The 22,971-nt window shown below is 37.7% G+C and overlaps 1 protein-coding gene across 5 annotated transcripts in view; it reads right to left on the bottom strand.

Annotated features, from left to right (window-relative positions):
* The window catches only part of TET2 (tet methylcytosine dioxygenase 2), a 142,164-nt gene that overhangs the window by 37,825 nt on the left and 81,368 nt on the right, over nt 1-22,971 (bottom strand). For 4 of the 5 annotated variants that reach the window (XM_082462746.1, XM_082462744.1, XM_082462745.1 and 1 more), the window contains exons 3-6: nt 5,236-8,693; nt 3,425-3,515; nt 1,925-2,018; nt 1,073-1,281 (exon numbers count right to left, since the gene is read on the bottom strand). In XM_082462746.1, coding sequence (XP_082318872.1) covers nt 1,073-1,281; nt 1,925-2,018; nt 3,425-3,515; nt 5,236-8,647 — 3,806 coding nt within the window. In that variant the 5' untranslated portion in view covers nt 8,648-8,693. The remainder of the gene's footprint in view (nt 1-1,072; nt 1,282-1,924; nt 2,019-3,424; nt 3,516-5,235; nt 8,694-22,971) is intronic. The other variant, XR_014263911.1, reaches the window with a different exon arrangement.

Genomic DNA, 22,971 nt, shown 5'->3' with positions numbered 1-22,971 from the left:
CTCAGCGGGAGACCCTGCGTGCCGCGAACTACAGAGCCCACGTGCCCTAGAGCCCGTGCACCACAACTAGAGAAGAGAAAACCTGCACGCCACGACTAGAGGGAAGCCCGTGCCACAATGAAAGATCCTGCATGCCTCAACTAAGACCTGACGCAGCCAAAAATTTTTTTAAACTAAGAAAAAAGTGCAATATTAAAATTATTTTAGTACTGACTGTGAGTAAAATAGCTACATAAGATTTCAGTGCAGCACTGTGAATTTTCCTGTATTCTTTTAATGATATACAAGAATAGCATAGCAGAAGGAAAATAAAAAATTAAGCTTTCTCCAAGTGAAGATGTAAACTTCCTGCAAGTAGATAAGGTTAAAAAACAAAAAACACAAACAAAACCATACCAGCACTTGGATGCATTAAATATATTTAACTGCATACCTTGCTCTCCTATTCCAAATTTTTATATTCCTTGAAAATAATGCCCATCCATAGCCACTAATTTCTTGATTATTTAGTAGCAGTAAAAGTGGAAGTGATTTTGATTATTATTGTGGAAATAATAGACTAGATTGCCATGAAGTCAAAATCAGTTTGTTTCTAGAGAACTTCTATAAATAACCCTTGTATTTTTATGTTTGCTACATATAAAGTCCTTGACCTGGGAATCCTAAAGTTTCTCACCTAACTGTGTCAGATACTGCGACACAGAAGTGGTGTCAATACTTACTAACGTGGTGTCTAGGCACACAAAACAGTTGTCACTTGCGTAAGAGGACACACAAATATTTTCAGGTTTATGGTATGGTTGAGTTTGTGGGTACAGACACTCAGATTTCCAGCAAGCTGCTTCTAACTCATAGCTACACTGTCCGAAGGTACAAAATATTAGTAAATGAAATTGCTTCGATGTATCCATGTTAGCATTGGCAAATGCAAGTTCCTACTGCATGGCTGTGAAGCAGGCATTTTGATCCCTGTTTTGTAAATGTGAAAACGCAGGTTCAACTCTCTGCCCTCAAACCGACAATTAAGCTCTCCTAGCAGTGGAAAGAGAGGAGAGGCCTGGGATGCACTTACTCTTCATTCAGGGCACACCGACGATTGGTGAGCGTGCCGTATTTCCTCAGTGTCTCGGTGAGCTCGGAGTACAGTTTGTCAGCCAGAGAGAGTGGGATTCCTTCCCACACCAGGATGAGAATCACAATCACCGCAGCCTCGCAGGTGTGGCCAGCTCGCTCCCGCACCAAGCACAGTAGCTTCTCCTCGCTGCAGCTTCTGCGAACCACCTGTTCGGGTCACCATTCCACCCCAACACCCACCACCCCAACCAAAACAAAACAAGGGTCACTTGCAGCAGATGAGAGCATTGATTGACGTCTGTATATTTTCTCAAGTCTGGGTCACAATTTGGGCGACATTTACCGGCACCTGCAACTTGCCTTTTGCTGCCCATTATAACGTCGGGGCTTACCCTGGGGTCAGAACTGGGAGAGATGCAAAAGCACTCGGGGTGTAGCAGACTCGACCCAGTACAGTGGGGACAATGCTCCCTGCACTAAAGCCAGAGCTAGATGGAAGACAAGCAAGACCTCAAAGTTCAAGGTCTTCAAAAATGACAAGATAAAGATTAACTGCAGGTACTTAAAGGATTAAGGACCTCTTCCTCACATGCCAGGAAGAATTACACTTCTAGCAGGCACTTGAACAGACCTCTTCCTCACTATTAAATTCTTTCAATTAAATACAGTTTGTACATGATTTTATACTAATCTGCCCTTTTCTTAGGAGATGACACGTGATAAATAGAAGCAATATTCCTTTCAACTGGCATAAATGATTCTCTGATCTGATAACCCAATTCCCAGGGTTAGATGAATGAATCAAAATGCCCAAGACTGAAGACCAAAGGCCTTGTCAAGTCACACTTACCCATTTGGCAATAGGACATCCCTGAGAACTTTTGCCTTCTTTACCAGTATAGATGACTCTTTCAATCCTAATAGCTTTACCCTTCTGTCCAAACCTTAAAGAAATCCACAGAAACACACACACACATAAAATTAGCAAATGAATCTAAGAGGCAATCAAAATATTGAACATTTGAGCATAATTTTACTCTATGGCCACATCCTGAGAAATGAATAGTTTATTTTTGAAAAACAGAACTAAGCCAAGCAAACTGGATAATAGACTTTAAGCCTTGTATTTCTTCAGTATCAAAATATACTGATAATTGTAATGAACTATTTTGAAATTATATGATGGGTAAAAATAATGGGAAAGCTTATTTTTATACATAATTTCACCAAGCACAAAACTTTTTAAAGTTTGTTAAATTCAGTCTTCTAAGATACGTACTATTTGTCCTTTACTAAATTTAGTTATTTTAAAACTTGGGGAATCATAAGATTTTAGTTAGAACTGTTTCTCTAAGAATCTCTCATTTTTTAAAAGGCTGGCAAATAACTAGTATCCAGCAATTTTGAAAATATAGGATAATTCTAGAAATAGATTATATTTTCCCTTATGACCAAAGCACTACTTACTCCTTGCTAATAAAAAAGGGCACTTAGGGAAATTCACTATTTCTGCCAGGCTACTAGACGATTATTTAGTGAATTTCTATGTGCTAATTTAGAAATGAATAATTTGAATTTGGGGCAACAATGATATAGAATATGTCCTTGCTGCCCAGAATGTCTCCTAATGTATTTTAATGATAAAAACTCCTATCTCTTAAAGAAAAGGCACCCTAGCGTAATAACAGCTCAGAGCTGTGGATACCTATATGAAAGTCTCTCTCTGCATTGGTTATCTTGCTCATAACAGTCTTCAAGTCTGCAAGATGACATGCAGGAGTAACTGTGTAGATTCAGGTAGGTACTTGCATACCTATGACTGACAGTTAAAAAAAAATGCAGCTATAAATAGAGTCTGTCTCTATTTCTATTCAGTATATCACTCTTGCCCTCTGCTCATACTAACGGACAACTTCCTTGGAGATAACTACTCATTTACAACTCCAGGTGAATTTAACTCAATGGTTCCTTTCTTATACCACCTTTCCCCCCTTTTCCTTTTTTATCATCAAGTGGGAAAACCAGAGTGGGCGCTCTCTTTGCAGCCTGTGCCAGCACCCTTGCGCCTGGCAGGCTGGCTGGCTGGTTGGTTCTTGTTCATGCCTGGGTTTTTCTGGCATCCATCTCAAAGTGGGCAGCCTATGCCAGCTTGCAGACTATTAGTCCTGTCAAATATTGTGACTCTCTGGTGAATAGCACAGTGTGTAGTGCTGGCAACCCTGGAATAGCTAAGCCTACTAATAATTACTCAATTTACAATTGTTGACTGCTTTGTATGTGAAAGCTGGAAAAATTCTGACATATACAAAAGGATAAACGTTAATCTGCCCTGTGCCTTTGCGTTAATTACCTTTCTTCCATGATTTCTCTAATAGCTGCCACATTAGGACCTGCTCCTAGATGGGTATAAAAAGGACCTTCATCTTTTTCAATAATTTGCTCTGTTGAGATAATAGAAGATTATTATTTTAGACCTCAATTATACTAAATATAAAGGCTACATCCACAAAGCTTATCCCCCACCTGTACATTAAAGGTCCTAAATGTGACTTTAAACATTTTTTTCCTTTAAAATGAGTAAACTGATGGACTAATCTATTAGAAAATGTGCCAAATAATTAAGTATATGTCCATTCTGCCTGTTGGATAAAAATATATTAACTTACATTTCAGATATGGGATAAGGAATTATTTTAAATCAAGTAAGTGGAACTAAATAAACAGTGAGGGAATTAGACTATATTATATGTAATATCAACTACAATCCAATTTTTTAAACTGAAGAAAAAAAAAAATTACAGCTTACTAGAAGCCTGCCTGTTATTTGGATGTTAAAAGATTAAAAATAAAATTTCCTGTCCTATCTCACCCCCAGGATTTTGTTCAGTTTATTGTCAAGATACCTTTCTCTCCTCTCGTTTCCCCACCATATTCGATCACTTTGTTTTGAAAATAAGAACATTCAATCCAGACCCATATTGTATGTACTACTTTAGAACAACTTATGATGAGAGAAAATATTGAAGAGAGGGTCAGATAAAAGGAAGAGGCTCTTGTAAACTATCAAAGATGAAAAGTGGGGAAAAAAGGTTTGTGTGATAGGAGAAGGGTGTGAAGATGAGTATAACTTACCCAATGTTGTCTATGACATGTGTGGCACATTAGGTCAGTGAGGCAATAATATTACCCACACACAAAGGGGCAGCATGGGTTTTCCCTCCATCCTTCTATAAAATGTGGAGTGTCCCATTTTAAGAGGAATGACATAAAGTGGGTGGACCATTAGCCACATTAGTTGAACGCTGGTTTTTACAAATGTCTTCTACTGTATCCAAGCTGAGTAGCTATAATTAAGATCTTTATATATATATATATATATATATATATATATATATATATATATATATATTTATATATATATACATATATATCTGCATCAATCAGCAAAAAGTTTCCCTATTCCAACAGACCTATCATGCATCTTGAATTTTAACAAAAAGATGCTTGTTTAAAAAAAGAAAGGGAAATACCATATTTCCTATCAAAAAGATGAAACTTTTAAAGAGAAAATATCAAATATAAATCACACAATGTTTCAAATGTATACACGGAGAAAGGGCAACTTTATGAATATTCAGAACTTTGGCATTAAAATTTCCCCTAAGTCACCAAGACAGAAGATGATAATGTCCCCTTATCGATTATAGAAGTTAATCTTGTAAAACTACTAATACACTCAATCTTGAATTAAAAAATATTAAAAGCTCCTACATTAGTTTGGATATGGCAGTTAGTTTCTCATTTTAACAAGGTGTTTTTACTGCCTGGCTATCTGTCCAGGAGATGATATACAAAGAGTTAACTAGACTGATTAGGCTAAAACAGATACCTTTATATTTTAAACGGTTTGAAGGGAGGGACAAATGAGCATGCACAATTTTTTAATTTTTTTGAAAAACTGAATGTAAGTGAAGTTCGCTCTTGCACAGCACAAGCATCTGTAATTTAAAGACAAGAAATGTAAGCTTCAGGTTTTTATGAGCCTTCACGAATTGCTGCCAGACTCAAAATTTTTAAAAAGAAAGAAAAATCCCATATCTGAAGATAAATTTGCTAATTCTGGATAAACACCATGTGTCTCAGTACATTTCTGGCACTTACCTACACATCTGCATGATGGGAAATCATACTGAGTCTTGACAGGTGTATCCAATAAATTTTTTATAGGAGTATCTAGTAATTTGGAAGGTGACTCTAAAAAATTATTGAGAACAGAACCAGCTGTTCTTTTGGTTGGTGTCTTTTCTGAGGAAGGCATTGCTTGCTGCTCTAAAGCTGGGGTGTGGCTATCAAGTTCTGCAGCAGTGGTTTGTCTAGTTAAAACTGTGACTGGCCCTGACATTTCTATTTTTACTTGCTTCTGTGATTTTAGAGCAAGAGCCTTATGGTCAAATAATGATTTGACCTGAAATTGCTTCAGATGCTGCTCCATGGTCTCAAGGATGCTCCGCTGCTGCATGTTATCACAGCTCGGAGGTGGAATCTCTTGCTTGGGTATCTTTTTCCACACTGTGTTTTCTGGCTGTGCTGACATGAGGCGCATACAGGCGTGGGGCTTGGATCCAGGTTCGACCTTAATTGGCCTTTGCATCTGACTATGGCAAGACTCGGCTTGGAGTTGTTGTGTTTGCTGCTGTTCTTGCTTCTGCAAAAGGTGCCACCTTAGAGCAGCATGCTTTTGGATGTCCTTCTGGGGCAGGGTCTGAATGTGACTTCCTGCCTGATTGGGCAAAGGGAACGCATTTGCTTGGTTTTGCATCAGGTACCTTTGCTGAGCGAGCTGTGCAGCTTGTTGACTAGACATATCTTGGTTTCTATTTTTATATCCCTGTAGAACTGAAGCTTGTTGAGACTTCTGTTCTTGTTCTTGAAAGCACCTGTGAAGAACATCTTGCTTTGGGGTCACATTATTTGGAAAATATTGCATGTGATGCAAGTTTGGGATCTTGTTTCCCGCAAAGAGTTCAGAATTTACAGTCTGTTCTTTATTTTCTGCAACTACGTGTATATTGTTTGAACAAGAAATCTGCACTTTGCTTGCATTTGACTTCAAGATCTGACCATAGGGGGAATTTACACTATTCATATTCTGTACTTGCTCCAGTCCCACTTGGGGATTATGAGTCTGGAACTCACTTGATTTTGAATGTTGATCTTCACCACGAAAGCATTCTTCTACTTTAATCTGGCTAAAGAATGATCCTTCTCTTTGCTGATCACTGTTGCCTTGGGGATGAGAAAAGGTCTGGGGCATTTGTTCTTTATTCTTCATCTGTAATTTTTGCTGCTGTTGCTGGTTTTGAGAGAGATGTGAAGTCTGGGATGGTTGTGTTTGTGCTGCCTGCTTATGAGGCTTATGTTGCGAAAGGTGTGAGTTTGAGAATGGGTCAGTCTCGGAAGCCTGTTGATTCAAGTGCCGTTTTAATGTTGGGGGCATGAGTTTCTCAGTTTGGGGATCTGGTCTTTGCTGGAAATGACACCTCAGGGCACAGACTGACTGTCTGTGAGCTTCGGGTGAAGGGTCTGTCTTGGAGAAGTGCACCTGGAGTGAGGGTTTCTGGAACTGGAGATGCTGGTCCACTGTACCTTGAGACTGCCCTTGATTCATCTCAGCTTGGTACCTTGGTGGCCTCTGCTCCGGCTGCATTATTTTCTGGGTGTAAGCTTGCCCTGGGAGCCCCCCAGGCACGTTGGAATTTCCAGTGTATTGTTTGGAGGTCATTTGATGGGAGGGGTTGGACTGATGATACTGAAGAATTGACCGCAGGGTTGCCTCATTACATTTTAGATGGGATTCTGCCTGACGATAGTGAGGGGCCTTCAATTCAATCCATCCTGGTTTCAGATAGGGCTGTGTTGGGAGCACAGGGTCTCGTGTTTGTTCCTTGTCTTGACTCTTGAAGAGCTCTTGCTCTTTGTGTCCCATCAACTGCTGGCAGTGATCCTGTGCATCTCCACTGCTACCAAGAATTGGTGGGTTATGTTTGAGATGTTCTGAGAGTGGTCTTGTTTTCTCAGAACACAATGGAACCGTCATTGTCCCTGGAGTCCGTATGCCATTCTTGTTAACACAATAATTCTGAGGCCTTTCTGGAAGCATCGGAGAGGGGTTGGATACTTGTGTAGAGGGAGTAGGACTCTGGGATGGCGGTGCCTCGTGTTGACCCTCTATTTTCACTTCCCTTAAAAGAGCTGTGTTACTTTGGTTGGGGTAGTGATGGTGTTCTTCCAAAACTCCATCATTCAGAGTGCTTTTTCCTTCAGAAGGAAGCTGAGGAACCTGCGGAAGAGGAGGAGGGGGAGAAACAAGCAATCGTGATGGTGGTGGTGTGGTAGTGGCAGAAAAGGAATCCTTAGTGAACACTGAGCTTTGCTTGAAGTAAGCACCATTCATTTCATTTTGCTTTAAATACCGTTCAGAGCTGCCACCAGGAGCCTGCAAATTGCTGCTGGAACCTGAACAGAATTCTTCACCAGATACTAGCTTTGTGGTTCCTTGGATGTTACTGTTTTCTTCCGGAGATGGGTGTATCTCAAAAACTGACTTTCGTTGTTCTGGTTTCTGAAAGGGACAGGTCCCTAGCATTGCAGCTGGTTTACTGGCACTATCGGCATCACAGGCCTCGGTCACCACTGCAGCTGGCTCTGGAGGCAGCTCAGAGTTCGAGGTCTGTGGGAAATTGATCTGCCCTGAGGTATGCGATGGGTGAGTGATCTCACAGGACAACTCATTAGTAGCCTGACTGTTAATGGCATGTATGTGAGATGTGGTTTTCTGCACCGCGATGGAAACACAATCTGGATAATATTGAGACAGTGTTTTTTCCAGGAGTTCACCATGTGTGTTTTCCATGGAAGAGGCAGAAACTGTAGCACCATTAGGCATTAGCACTGCCTTATTTTTAAGAAGTAATACAATGTTCTTGTCGTGGTACTTAGCATTTTTCCCCTCCTGTTGGTTCAGAATCTGAAGCTCTGGATTTTCAGATCCACTGCAGTTATGTGATGAAAAACCAGTGAAATCTTTAACTTCATTTTCTTGGGCTGCAGAGCTAACAGATTCTCTCTTATCACTCACATCGGAGACATTTGGTTGACTGCTGCCTTTGCCTGGATTTCTTTCTTGGCTTTCCCCGAAGTTCTTTCTTTCTCCATTGGCCTTTTGGTCTTGTTTCAGTTTCTTGTTCTGATGGAGCCCAGAGAGAGAAGGTTCACTGACTGTGCGTTTTATCCCTCCGTTTTGCAAACATCTGGAATACCCTCTACTTTCTTGTATAAAGTCCGGACTCACGCGACTATTCTGGCTTCCTTTCATGTGGGGTATTCCATAATAACTCTTGAAAGACTGCCACTTGGTGTCTCCATTTACTTCTGGATAAGGTCTCTTCGTTAATGGGCTTCCATTCTGGAGCTTTATAGCCAGAGGTTCTGTCTGGCAAATGGGAGAAGAAGACGGTATCAGGAATGGACTCAGTCTGTTGCCCTCAACATGGTTCGTTCTATCCTGTTCCATCAGGCTTGCTTCGGGGCCATCCACAAGGCTGCCCTCTGAATGAATTCTAAAGCGTATGGAAACAAAAATTAAAGTACATTAATATATATCTAACACTAACAGTACACCTTAGAGAAGAATCGTGGCATTAATAATACTGGAATTCCTAGACATAGTAAACTGTGATACTCTTTTTCATGTCTCGGAGTGACAACCAAGAGCTACTCAGGAAATGATTATTCTTGTCTTACCAGCAACTCTGAAATATTTATGGTCACAGTAAAAAAGATCAAAATCACCAGCTAATGTGGGAAGTTCATACTGTATTAGTAAATAGTATCAACTTCCTTCCCAAATAATTTTTTTTGTCAAAATGCTAAAAATAGAGAAAGACGACCTCCTTTCTTTCTTCTCTAGCACCTTCAATATCCAATCATTTGCTAAGTTCTATCAATTCCATTTCCAATGTATTCCTTGAATTATCTTCACTGCCACTTGGTAGCCAGATCTACATTATCTTGCTTCATTATCTACTGTAATAGCTTTTTAAAGATTTCTCCCGAGCCCAGCCTGTCCTCTCCCCAGTCCTTCAAGGATCCTTCAAACTGTTATCAAAGGGAATGTTCTAAAAGGCAAATCTGATGTCATACCCTTCTTAACACACTTTATTGACTCCATATTGCCTGCATTAGTAGTTCTCAAACTCTACCCAAATACACCTGGAAGATAAGGCACAGTCTCTGCAGAGTTGACATTCCAGGGGAGGGGGGAGGGGTGCAAGTGTAGTTTATAAAATGCCTTTTCTAAGTGATTCTATATTTTCCTCTACAATATCTGGCTGCCTACTTCTTTTGAGAATTCCTGCCTAATATAAATGGTTTTTCATATGCAGGTGTCTATTTTTCTGTCCTCCTACTTCCTCCCACAGATTATACTCCAACTATAACAACAGCTTATAAATACCCAAACATTGTAAGCTGTTTCAGACCTCCATGCTGTTGTATTATCTGCCTAGAAGGCCTTCTTAGTCCTCTTACTGTGCCCTGTGACTCCTGTGTCTGGCTACAACTGTCTCAGATCACCTCCCCTAGAATTTTTTCCTTGATTTTCCAAAAGAATTACTCACTCCCAGTTTTATCCTGTTTTTTGATCTTGTATATGGTCTACTGCTGAGCATATCACATTCAACTGTATTTTGTTTACTCTCTCTTACTGGACTGTGAATTCCTTAAAAATATCCTACTCTGGGACTTCCCTGGTGGCGCAGTGGTTGAGAATCTGCCTGCCAATGCAGGGGACACGGGTTCGAGCTCTGGTCTGGGAAGATCCCACATGCCGCGGAGCAACTAGGCCCGTGAGCCACAATTACTGAGCCTGCACGTCTGGAGCCTGTGCTCCGCAACAGGAGAGGCCGCGATAGTGAGAGGCCCGCGCACCGCGGGGAAGAGTGGCCCCCGCTTGCCGCAACTGGAGAAAGCCCTCGCACAGAAACGAAGACTCAACACAGCCAAAAATAAATAAATAAATAAAATAAATAAAAAATAAAAATAAAGGAATTCCTTTAAAAAAAAAAGTAAAATATCCTACTCTGTTTATTTTTGTGCTTAGACTGAGTATCCAATCAGTTTCACCAGATTGATATAAATTTGCTCATCTTGTGATCATTTCTTTATTCAGTCATTCATTCAAACATTTTTGAGATCAATACTGATGGAGATTTCAAAGTCCAAATGATAGGGAAAGCAGGAAGAAATGGGCACTAAAAAAGCAAAAATAATCCATTATATAAAGTGAATGCTGCCCCATTCATTATAGAGTCATGCTTTATTTTCCCACAGTTTTTCTCATTAAATTTATTTTAAGGCTATAAGTAGAAAAAAAAAATCAAGACTATTTTCCCTTTGGGCTATAAAAAAGCTCTATTAAAATAGCCATTGCTTACTAACCAAGACAAATGAAACAGAGGAAGAAACAAACACTGGCAAGCAACACTAAAGTTATCATTTGCAGAGAATAAGATTGTATACTGGCCAACTAAGAGAATCAACTGAAAAACTGTTACAGTTGACAGTAAAGTAGCTAGAATAAAAATCAACAGCCAGTCAGAAGCTATGGTGGAATAAAAAACTGTAATAGAAAAAATATTTTAAAAATACTAAGAATAAACTTAAAAAGAAATGTGAAAGACCTATCTGAATAAAACGTTAAAACAATACTGAGGGATACACAAACACGAAAACAAAACAAGTAGAAAGATATAACATGTTCTTGTATAGTTGTCAAATTAATCTATTCATTTAATATATTTTCATAAAAATACTAAAAGAATGGGTTGAGGAATTAAGAAGCTGACTCTAAAGTTCATGTGGAAAAATAAACAAACTGGATAACCAGGAATAATCTGAAAGAGAATCATAATGGGGCTTGGGCAGGGCGGGAGCCAAATGGAAAGATATTAAAAAGCAACAAAAGCTCTACTGTACTTAAAACAGCTTGTACTTGCACATAAATAGATAACAGAGTGTTTATAAGACCAATGGAATAGAATAGAATGTCCAGAAATAGATTCAAACACACATAGAAATATAGTATGAGGTAATGATGGCATTTCAAATAAATATATTAGAACAATGGAATAGTTTTCTGAAAAAATGATACAGTTGGATCGGTCCCTTACATCTTATACCAAAATGTATTCTAGATGGATTTAAATTCTGAATATGGAAAACAAAACCCTAAAAAAATTAAAAACAGCCTGAGAAAACTTAAAAAAAACAATCTAATGACTGGACAAGTTCTTTGTGACACAAAATCTAGAAGCCATAAAAGATGAGGAAGTTCAATAAAATTTGTGCATGTAAAAATAAACCCATAGCAAAGTTAAAAGTTACATAATACTTAATATATAGGACTCATACAAATTGACAGGGAAAAGACCAACCATCAAACAGGAAAAATGAGCCAAGGACATGGACAGTTCACAGAAAATGAAATGCAAGTGGCTGTTAAATATTTTTAAAATGTCCATCATAACTTATAAAAAGAAATGCAAATTAAGACTGCAACAAGATACAGGTTTTTTTTTTCAAATTGGCAACGAACAAAAACTTTAATAATACACTACATTGGCAAGCATATGGGGGAAACAGACATGCTGTCGCATGGTTCTCAGGAGCCAAAACTAATACAAATACCATACAGGAGGATTTAGCAATATCTACAGAATTTTGTAGAAACTTCCTTTGATCCTTCAGTTTTAAACTCTTATCTAACAAATATGCACATATTTGTTAAGCCATGTATGCACAGTGTTTTGCACTAGCAAAGTTTGGAAACAACCTATATTTTCAGATGAAGTATTTCCAAGTAATTAAATGTAATAAAGAAAGCTGCAGAACAGTATGTTTAAGAATGCCACAACCTGTACCTTTACAAAAATAAAAATAAAATCAGCTCTGGGAGAATATACAACAAACTGGTTATAATACTTTGCCTCCAGGAAAAGGAATGGAGAGGCTGGAGAATAGCACTGAGAGGGAGATTGTTTTTAACTGTGTCATTTTGGAACTTTTAGGCATGTATATTAATAAATAAAACTTAAATCAAAAGGTCACAATTCCTAATGACAAATAAAAATAACAGAACAAAGTGATATCTTTATTTCTGCTAGACCTACCTCCTCTCAAATGTTAAGAGATGGGCTAGATGTGCACAGTCACTAGTCACAAATGGCCAGTGAGCCTTTGAAACGTGCTTAGTCCAAACTGAGATGTTCTGTAAGTATATATACATACTGGATTTCAAAGACCTTAGTGTGGACCAAAAAACATAAAATAACTCAATTTTTAAAAATGTTTATTACATGCTGAAACAATGCTATATTGGACATAATAAGTAAAAAATATATCATTAAATTTCATGTGTTTCTTTTTACTTGTTTTAATGTCAGTACTGGAAAATTTTAAATGCGGTATGTGGCTTATGTTGTATTTCTATTGGGTAGCTCTGAGCTAAACTAATACTCTTAATTATCAATAACCTTTCATAAAAAAAAACTTTGGTTTCCAGAATCATGAAAATTGATTTGTAGTCTTTGATGTAAGGAGCTTCTCCAAAATCAGGGGCATTACCACTTTTCAAAAATTAAGAAGCATAGGAGAGTGGCCAAGATGGTGAAATAGAAGGACCCTAACATCACCTCCTCTTAAGAGCACACCAAAATCACAACAATCTGCAGAAAAACCATCCTTGAAAAAGACTGAAACCTACCAGAAAAGATCCTCTACAGCTAAAGACATAAAGACGGAGCCACAAAGAGACTGGTAGAAGAGGCGAACTTCCAATGTAATCAAATCCCATACCCCGCCAAGGTGAATGACTCACAAACTGGAGAATAATTATATTACAGAGGTTCTCCCACAGGAGTGAGAGTTCTGAGCCCCTCAGCCTGGGGGTCCAGCACAGGGAAGAGGAGCCCCCCAGAGCATTTGGTTTTGAAGGCCAGCAGGGCTTGACTGCAGGAGCTCCCCAGGATTGGGGGAAATAGAGGCTTCACTCTTAAAGAGTGCACACAAAATCTCATGTTCACCGGGACCCAGGGCAAAAGCAGCAATTTGATAGGAGCCCGGGACAGACCTATCTGCTGGTCTTGGAGGAACTCCTGGGGACTGGTGGTGGATAGAGAGGGGGGAATTCATCTGCATGAGCTCTCCCAGAGACTGACATTTTGGCACCAAGACCCTGCCCCACTCAATAGCCTGCAGGGTCCAGTGCTGGGACGCCTCAGGCCAAACAACTAACTGGGTGGGAACACAGCCCCACCCATCAGCAGACAGGCTACCTAAAGACTTCCTTAGCCCACAGCCTAGAGAATGGGGGAAAATATTTGCAAAGGATGCAACAAGGGTTTAATTTCCAAAATGTACAAACAGCTCATATAGCTTAATTAAAAAAAAAAAAAAAACTCAAGCAACCCAATAAAAAAGTGGGCAGAAGACCTAAATAGACATTTCTCCAAAGAGGATATACAAATGGTCAATAGGCACATGAAAAAATGCTCAACATTGCTAATTATTAGAGAAATGCAAATCAAAACTACAATGAAGTTTCACCTCACACAGGTCAGAATGGCCATCATCAAAAAGTCTACAAATAATAAATGCTAGAGGGGGTGTGGAGAAAAGGGAACCCTTCTACACTGTTGGTGGGAATGTAAATTGGTATAGCCACTATGGAGAACAGTATGGAGGGTCCTTAAAAAACTAAAAATAGAACTACCACATGATACAGCAGTCCCACTCCTGGGCGTATATCCAGAGAAAACTCTAATTCGAAAAGATACGTGCACCCCAATGTTAACAGCAGCACTATTTACAATAGCCAAGACATGGAAGCAACCTAAATGTCCATTGACAGATGAATGGATAAAGAAGATGTGGTACATATATACAATGGAATACTACTCAGGCATTAAAAAAGAATGAAATAATGTCAGCAACATGGATGGGACCTAGAGATTATCATATACTAAGTGAAGTAAGTCAGACAGAGAAAGACAAATATCATATGGTGTTACTTATAAGTGGAATCTTAAAAAATGATACAAATGAACTTATTTACAAAACCGAAATAGGCTCACAAACTTATGGTTACCAAAGGGAATAGCAGGGGGGTGGGGGTGGAAGGGTGGGGTAGGGGAGATTGGGATGTACACACTACTATATATAAAATAGGTAAACAAGGACCTAACATATAGTACAAGGAACTAGACTCACTGTCCTAGAATAACCTATAGTGGAAAAGCATCTGAAAAAGAATATATATATATGTATGCATGTGTATAACTTAATCACTTTGCTGTACATTTGACACTAACACAACACTGTAAAATAACTATACTTCAATTAAAAAAATTAAGTAAGAAGCATAGACATAAGCTTAGATAATTCTTCATAGACTAGGTCAATTAGCTTTCTAAACACTACAGCAAAAAATGCTTCCCTTTGGCAACTGTAAAATTGATTTACACATATACCAAACAAAATGTATTTACTTGTACATTATGTTGTTATATATTATATAAAACTTGTAGTCTCTGTATACAATATATATTGTCCTACTTAATTTTTTAGATAAAAATATTTATATATAAAGTATTTAACATATTACTCTCTATTATGATCCATACCACATAATTTGGACATTCTTCAAAGTGTCAAGGGCAGAATTACAATGGATGGAGTTTGCAAATCTTTTATGAGCATAATAATAGCTTCTAAGAAGAATGAAGGTGACTTAAATGAAATTTTTTTCAATATGGAGTTTTAAACACAATAGCCATTTTTAAACACTAATTTAATTCTATTATTAGAACTATTCTGTCCATGACAGCAATTCCTTTACTGAATACAACCATCAGATGTAAAAAGTTAAATGGTTAACTTTTTCAGGGAGGACAGGAAAGTTGTATATTATCTTTCCATTTTTGGATGAGGATAACTTGTTATTTGAGGATTATTTGTTATTGGTCTATGAATCTAATTCAGAATATTTAAACCAATAAAGTGCCATTTTAGAGGGAGAAAAAAGAAATATTTTCTTTGACTTCAGTATGGCCAAACCACACTTTTTGTGTATACGCCCCAGAATATTACACAACCCAGTAACTTTCTTGCAACAGCACTCTTATAATCACCTAGTACTTTTATACTGATATTGGAAGCATTATGTATTTTTAATGAAAAAAGAAAGAAATGAGACCTGTTCATTTTGATCACTGTAGAAATATTGAAAAAGCTTTCATGCTATAAGTTTTACAGTGTCTATAAATAGACAAAGTTTTTTCAAGCTTACAAAAGTCAATAATTTACATATAAGACAAAAAAAATCTTCCAAGATAATTTTTTGTAGATATCTACCTGCTAATCTGTGAAAATAGAGTTAACAGGCTATTTTTACAAATTGAGGGGAATAGGGAAACTTTCTCCATAGTTTAACTACGTTTTTTTTTTTTTTTGAATGAATGTACATTTTTGCTATAGAGATATTTTTGTGTGGCATTCCTTTTGCTCCTCAGAGACTAAGAACAGAAATAGAGTTTTTATTCATTCATATCTGCTCTTTTACATGACTGATATCAGAAATATTTTGAATTCTCATAATTGATTTGAGATTCAAATGAAATATCCTTCATTTTTTCCTACACTAGAGAACATATAATTAATATGATGTATAGTACTAATCAGGATACTATTCCATTGTGAAACTGTTCAATTTTTTTTTTATTGGAGTATAATTACTTTAGAATGTTGTGTTGGTTTCTGCTGTACCACAAAGTGATACAGCTATATGTGTACATATATCCCCTCCCTCTTGGACCTCCCTCCCCCCCATCCCACCCATCTAGGTCATCACAGAGCACCAAGCTGAGCTCCCTGTGCTATAGAGCAGATTCCCACTAGCTACCTATTTTACACATGGTAGGGTATGTCAATCCTAATCTCCCAGTTCGTCCTACCCTCCCCTTCCCTACCATGTCCACATGTCAGTTCTCTACATCTGCGTCTCTATTCCTGCTTTGCAAACAGGTTCATCTGTAGCATTTTTCTAGATTCCACATATATGCACTGATGTACGATATTTGTTTTTCTCTTTCTGACTTACTTCACTCTGCATGACAGGCTCTAGGCCCATCCACATCTCTACAAATGACACAATTTCCTTCCTTTTTATGGCTGAGTAATATTGCATTGTATATATGTACCATACCTTCTTTATCCATTCACCTGTCGTTGGACATTTAGGTTGTTTCCAACCTGGCTACTGTAAATAGTGCTGCAATGAACATTGTGGTACATGTGTCTTTTTGAATTATGGTTTTCTCAGGGTATATGCCCAGTAGTGGGATTGCTGGGTCATACGGTAATTATATTTTTAGTGTTTTAAGGAACCTCCATACTGTTAACAGTATTCAAATGTTTTTAAAGTAATGCCAGCTCTTGGAGGTTTGTATACGGTAATTTATACCAAATAAAATTGTAATATAGTTAATGCCAAATAAATTTATATCTCTAAAAATCAGGAGAGAGAATTTTCATTTTAGAACAAGACTCAATTTTTACAATAGGGACAATGACTCACCTACAAGGACACTGGCCAATCAAAACTAAGGCACTAATATTTTCTTAAAACTGTTATGAAGTTTCTATGCAAGGGCATAGGCAGAAGAGCCTTTGGTAAACCTGGAAAGGATGCTTGGTTAAGCTTACCCGGTGATGTTTTTCATGGTGTCAACACTTGATGTTATAGCATTTAGTTACAGTTTTAAAGTGAACAGCGAGCTTTTAACATATTCCTTAAGAGATGTTCTTACAGATGAGGGCTGATTTCAAGCTATCAACCTCCAGCTCACAAAATTCCTGAAAACTTCACAATCTGCTCTTGCAAACTGTTAAGAGCTGGTTCTAGGTACACTACTGTTAGGGCTACCAAAATAGTAACAAATCATATTTCTTTCTTTTCTTCTTTTTTGGAAATAGAATGAAAGTTCCCCGGGAACAAATACATGCCATATTAGTTGGGTAGTCCTCCTTGTTTCCAGAATAGTAGTGGACAAAGCGCTCTTGCCCATAGAATTACTGAACAGCATTTTAAACTTTTGGGAGGCTAAGAAATTTTAAAATTACTTATTCAAAATGAGTGATAAATGTGAAGTTCATGGTTGTGACAATGTACAAAACATTTCAGAGCATAAGAAAGAATCTAGTTTCACTCTCTCATTTTACAGATGTAAAAACTGAGCAATTTGCTCAAGTTAGGCATCAAAATAATTGCTCCCACAGGGTCTAGACTGGCAGCTCCACAGAAGCTCTTCCTGCCACATAATATTAAGAAAAATGCATAATTCAAGGAGTAGGTTTTATTTTGTTAATAAATTCACATTTTGCCAACATTTTAGTTTTTTTCAGGCTTAGATAAAAAAATAAAGTATTCTTTTTACATATCTGTAGGATTGTAATTATTAGCATGATTAAAGGCATTGTGCATGTATTTCATCAAGGTATTGTTTCTTTGTGTGAATTGGAATAGAACAAAAAAGAAGATGTAAACATTTAGTACATGGAAGTTGCCACAGAGTTGCTCTGATTCCTTCCTTGCTACCTTTCTAGATTACCTTTTTAATTGACGCTGGGATGCTGATGATTGTTCTCTAAAATATCCGAGCACACTTTATAAATTTTCCCTAGTAATGTCATTGAGAGAACTGGAGCTCAACTTACATTAGTTCATTTGTGTATTCAGTCTAGCATCAGTTGAATCCCCACTCAGTGCAAGTGCTTTGGGGTGGAGCAAAGACAAAGAGGCACAGGTTCTGCACTGCCCCGGACTGTGGTTACGGTGACACATTGTGACTGTTCAAGTGCCACAGGAGTACAGGAGAGGGGAAAAGCACTTCCAGCTGTCAGGGTCTGCATGACATCAACCCAGATTTCTCTCATGAAATTTAACTTCATTTCCCTCTTACCATAATAAGAGAGAAATACATGTCCCACTAAGTTTTAAAAGAATGACAATGAGTGTTCGCCAAACATATCTATCGACATCAGTGAGGCAGAAGAACTAGTGTCCTAAGTAGAATGCATATATATCAGTAGTTACCAGGTACAGAGGAGACTATGTAAAAAACTCAAAGCGTTTTTAAAAAAACTAGTAATGTTCAATAAATGACTTATGGAAACTTTTCTGGCTATTGAATCCTTAATTTAGGAAAAGACATGGCATATATTCATCTGCTTTAACTGCTCTGTTATCTTCCCTAATCAAAATGTAATAAGTAACTCATTACTTAAATTGTATACACACACACATACACGCACTGTTTTTGATTATGTGGTAAAGCATGAAGTTTCTTTATAGGTTTACCTAAAAGGCTTAAACTTAAACTTTAAGAATGTGACTTAAACTTTAAGAATGGACTAAATATAACACTCAAATTCTAAAACCAGCTTTGGCATTTTGTCAAAGCCTAAAGAGGCAGTTTTAGAAATTATTTACCTAAACAACAGGTGTTAATTAAATCACAGTTCAAAATGTCATAATTTAGATCTTACTAGTCATATTATTTATGTTTATCTCTTTATTCTAACAGTCTAATATACCCCATGAAGTATGGCCTTCTAAGGAACTAAAAAGAGTAGTTTTGTCTGCTATAAATACCACCAAATTTTTTTTTTCTGGAAATTCTAAAGGTCAAATTATAACCAGGTAATAGAATGTGCAAGAATATGTTATGGTCACTCTATGATTTCAGCTAATGCTCCTGAATGATTTTTCATAAGCTATTAGGGAGAGGGAGAGAAAGAAATATATTGAGACAGAGCTTGAGAACTTTAAGTAAAAATGCCAAGTATGTCAACCTGCATCCTCAGTGTCAGAGGTACACGTTTATGAAGTCTGTTTATCTCAGTCGAAAATACTAGCCTTTTGACTAGTAGCTAACATTTTGGTTTCCTAAGACCAAAACAGGTTTTAGCCACAGCAGTTTTCCTTTGGTATTTGATTTTGTTCCTTCTCCCGCCTCTCTGACAATAATTTATTATGAATTCAAGTCACATCGGCAGCATCTGTGAAACAATTACTGCATCTAGGACTGACTCTGCAGTCTAATCCATCATAATTATGACAGGCCTCTTTGAAGATGCTGTGATGCATGACTTAAAAATAGCACATTAGTGTGCAAGTGGATCAGCATCTCATTTCACCAATACGCATGTAGGGTTATAATTTAGCTCAACACCATTTGACTCTGTGTGAATCACTTGAGAATGGTGGCTGCATCTCTCACCGCATAAAGCTGTAGACGATGCTCAGAATTTGTGAAGCGGGCTTTTACTTTTTGGTTTATTGATTTTGTTGGTGGTGCACTAGGAGAAAAAAAAATACACATCATTTAAATCTCATGTCAGCTTTTTCCAAGGAGACAAAAGAGTCAATTTATAGATCTATATAGCTGCCATAAGGCAATAATTGTTTTATAAAAAATCTTTGACTTTATGTTCTAATACTGAAAGTATATAAAATACTCTGCCATCATCAGATGAGTCCTGTTTACTGATACATGCACACTGTTGGGGATAAATTCTTAAGACTAGTTACTTGCGAGGACTGTATCTACTAAAGTACAGGTGTCTCAACGTCAACCTTAGGAGATTACTATATATGTCTCTATCACCTCCATGACAGGCTTTGCCCCTACTGTAATTCTGGTGTTAGGAATTAATTAGTTCCTGACATGGAAAACACTGAGTAAAGATGATATATTTGACTACACTTCCTGCGTAGATGGCACTATTTTCCAAAACTATTATAGATTCTTCCTACCAAAATGGGAGATAATTTGTGTCAACTACACATTTATTTCAAGATATGTGTAGGACAATGGGCCTGTTTTGTCTATTGAATGTCCCTGTGGGTAGTGCTCTAAAATCCCGACAAATTTCAATACTTATCTTCTGCATCTGTCAAATTCCCTCCACTTAGTTTGACTTTCTTTCTTAATATATAATATTAGTATGGTTAAGTCCCACTCTGGAAGTAAGCAAAGTGTTTTTTTATAGGGCATAACTTATGAAGTTCAAAATTATTTAATTTAATATTAACATTAGTTTAATATTAGAGCTAAAATTTTTAAGGAAAACAATCTATCCAAAACATATTTTCAACAGCTAACTTTATGTATCCAAACTACATGTTAAGCGTGGAACATAATGCATTATGTAGGCATTAAATATGGAGACTATAAGGTGAATTAATATTTTTACTGCAAAACTGACTTTTCTATTTCTCATCTTGTAAGAGCTTTCAATTTTATTATTAAGAAATCTCTTAAGATGTACTTATCTTGGAAGAAAAAAAAAACCAGTGAGCACACACGCCTGTCAAAATCTCAAAGAAAGTTCCTGCATTTCCAGAAGTGCATTAATAAGCAGCTACACACACGACAAGCACTTGCTTTGCTCCTGCTGTGTGTTGCACATGGTTATAGGAGAGACCTTGTCCGGTTTTTCATAATCCTCAGTAGAAACTATATAATTCCAATGCTTGAAGTTTTAAAATTTGTTTCTTATCTTAAAATAACAGTATAGACACAATTTAATAACAAATAGATTATTTAAGGGAGGAAAGTCAGGAGAAATGTCACTGAAGATTAGAGAGGAGGCGTACAGACAGAAGTCTGCATGTGAGATGTGGACAACTGACAGTTTAGAAATAAATCTGCTTGCAGTTTGCAACTCTAGTCAACTAGTTTCCCAGCTGGTAAGATGGGCACGCTCTTTTGTCAGTTTTCAATTATCCACGTATCTGTTAATCCTGGGATTGTTTCTAGAACTGGGCTTATTCCTGGTCTCTAACTCTCACCAAACTAATATGTGCTGAGGGAAAAGATCATCAAACATAATCATAAATATCATTTGTCACAAGCGTTATTTGTTTCTCATAAATTATAAAAGTTATTCACATTTTTCAGTTTCAGTCCACTCATAATTAGAATGGTTAATTGTGAGCTGGTTACTCTTACTAGGACACTAGTGTACTCTTATTAGAATACACTCTATACAATGCTTGACATTTTCAATTAAAAAAAATGTATTACAGGGCTTCCCTGGTGGCTCAGTGGTTAAGAATCCGCCTGCCAATGCAGAGAACACGGGTTCAAGCCCTGGTTGGGGAAGATCGCACATGCCACGGAGCAACTAAGCCCGTGCGCCACAACTACTGAGCCTGCGCTCTAGAGTCCGTGAGCCACAACTACCGAAGCCCGCGTGCCTAGAGCCCGTGCTCCGCAACAAGAGAAGCCACCGCAATGAGAAGCCCGCGCACTGCAACAAAGAGTAGCCCCCGCTCGCGGCAACTAGAGAAAGCCTGCGCGCAGCAACGAAGACCCAACGCAGACAAAAATAAATAAATAAAATTTAAAAATAAAATAAAGTAAAATAAAATAGAAAAAAAAATGTATTACAGAAACTGTAGTTGTTTGTGTTTGATCCTGCTGGTATCCTATCTGAGAATCTGTCCAGTGGACAAGCATACCCCAGCACAAAGAGGCTGTAGGGTGGACTCTCTATAGGCAAAGCTGAAGTGGGTGTGGCGATAAAAGACACAAAGAGAAGACAGACTTCCTGGTCAGGGAGCAGTGCAGCAAGAGCCCCTGCAGGCCCCTTTGAAGAACCCATGTGTGCCAAGAGAGAGCCAGTACTTGGATGCCTGCCCCATAGAGGGCATCCAATGTCTAGTCAATGTCAACCACCAAAGTAGCAACATTCAAAGTCCTGCAGCCTTGTTCAGGTGAATAAGGAACCTTAAGCTTTTTTCATCCTTCCTCCTAGTGGCTGGTGTTTAAAAGAGAGGGGGCAGGGGCAGAGATATTCAGAGTGAGACTCTCCAAGTGTTGGAGCCAGAGGTTAAGACTGTGTTGGGGGAAGAAGAGTACTGAATCAGGCTTCACTGGAGACTTTGAAGATGAATAGGGCTGAGTTTCAAAGACTAGAATAAAACTGTTCTAATTACCAGAAAATGCTGTAAAAAGTACAGAGTCTAGTCAAGAAGACACCATAGGGATAGTAGGGCGGGAAGGACAATATCATAGTATGTTTGGGTAAATTACAGGGAAAAATGCTTTCATTTTTATACCCTGGAGTATGACTTTTCCAATAAAACTGTCACATAAATCCAACAAAACAATTTCTAGTAATATAAAAGAACTTTATGTAATTTCTGACAGGGTTCATAATCATGCAATGTTTTTATATAATGTCAGAGGCAGAGGCATAAAAATAAAATGTCGATTCTTTCATTTTTCTTTCATTCAAATGTATTCATTCTTTGATTCAACAAATAGTTATTGAACGTATCCTATGCCTATGTGCTAGGCACTGTTGTAGACAATAGCAGTACACCACTGAGCAAAAGAAACAAACAGCCCTGCCCTCTTGGATCTGATATTCTACTGGGGAGAGAAACAATAATAAGGAATAAACTGTATGGTACAGTAAGAAGATGTTGAGTGCTAAAGGAAAAATAAAGAAATAATAGGGCAGGGGATGGAGGCATCAGGAGTACCAGGGAGGGTCTGCAGTTTGCTGTATTAAATACTACAGTCAGAGCAAGTCTCATTGAGACAGTGAGATCTGAACATAGTCTTGGAGCCAAATTATATAAGAAACATCCAATTCACCAAGATGATCTTAACTAATCATTGTGTGAAACTGTATTATTGGATACACTAGCCCGTGTCTTGAGCCCTAAAATCAAGAATGGAAAAAGAAACTACCAAGATGTAGAAGATA

Source organism: Balaenoptera physalus (assembly GCF_965194825.1).
Source record: "Balaenoptera physalus genome assembly, chromosome: 5".
NCBI classification, from domain to species: domain Eukaryota; kingdom Metazoa; phylum Chordata; class Mammalia; order Artiodactyla; family Balaenopteridae; genus Balaenoptera; species Balaenoptera physalus.
Note: the sequence above shows the minus strand (reverse complement) of the source record. Positions and strands in the feature narration are given on the sequence as shown.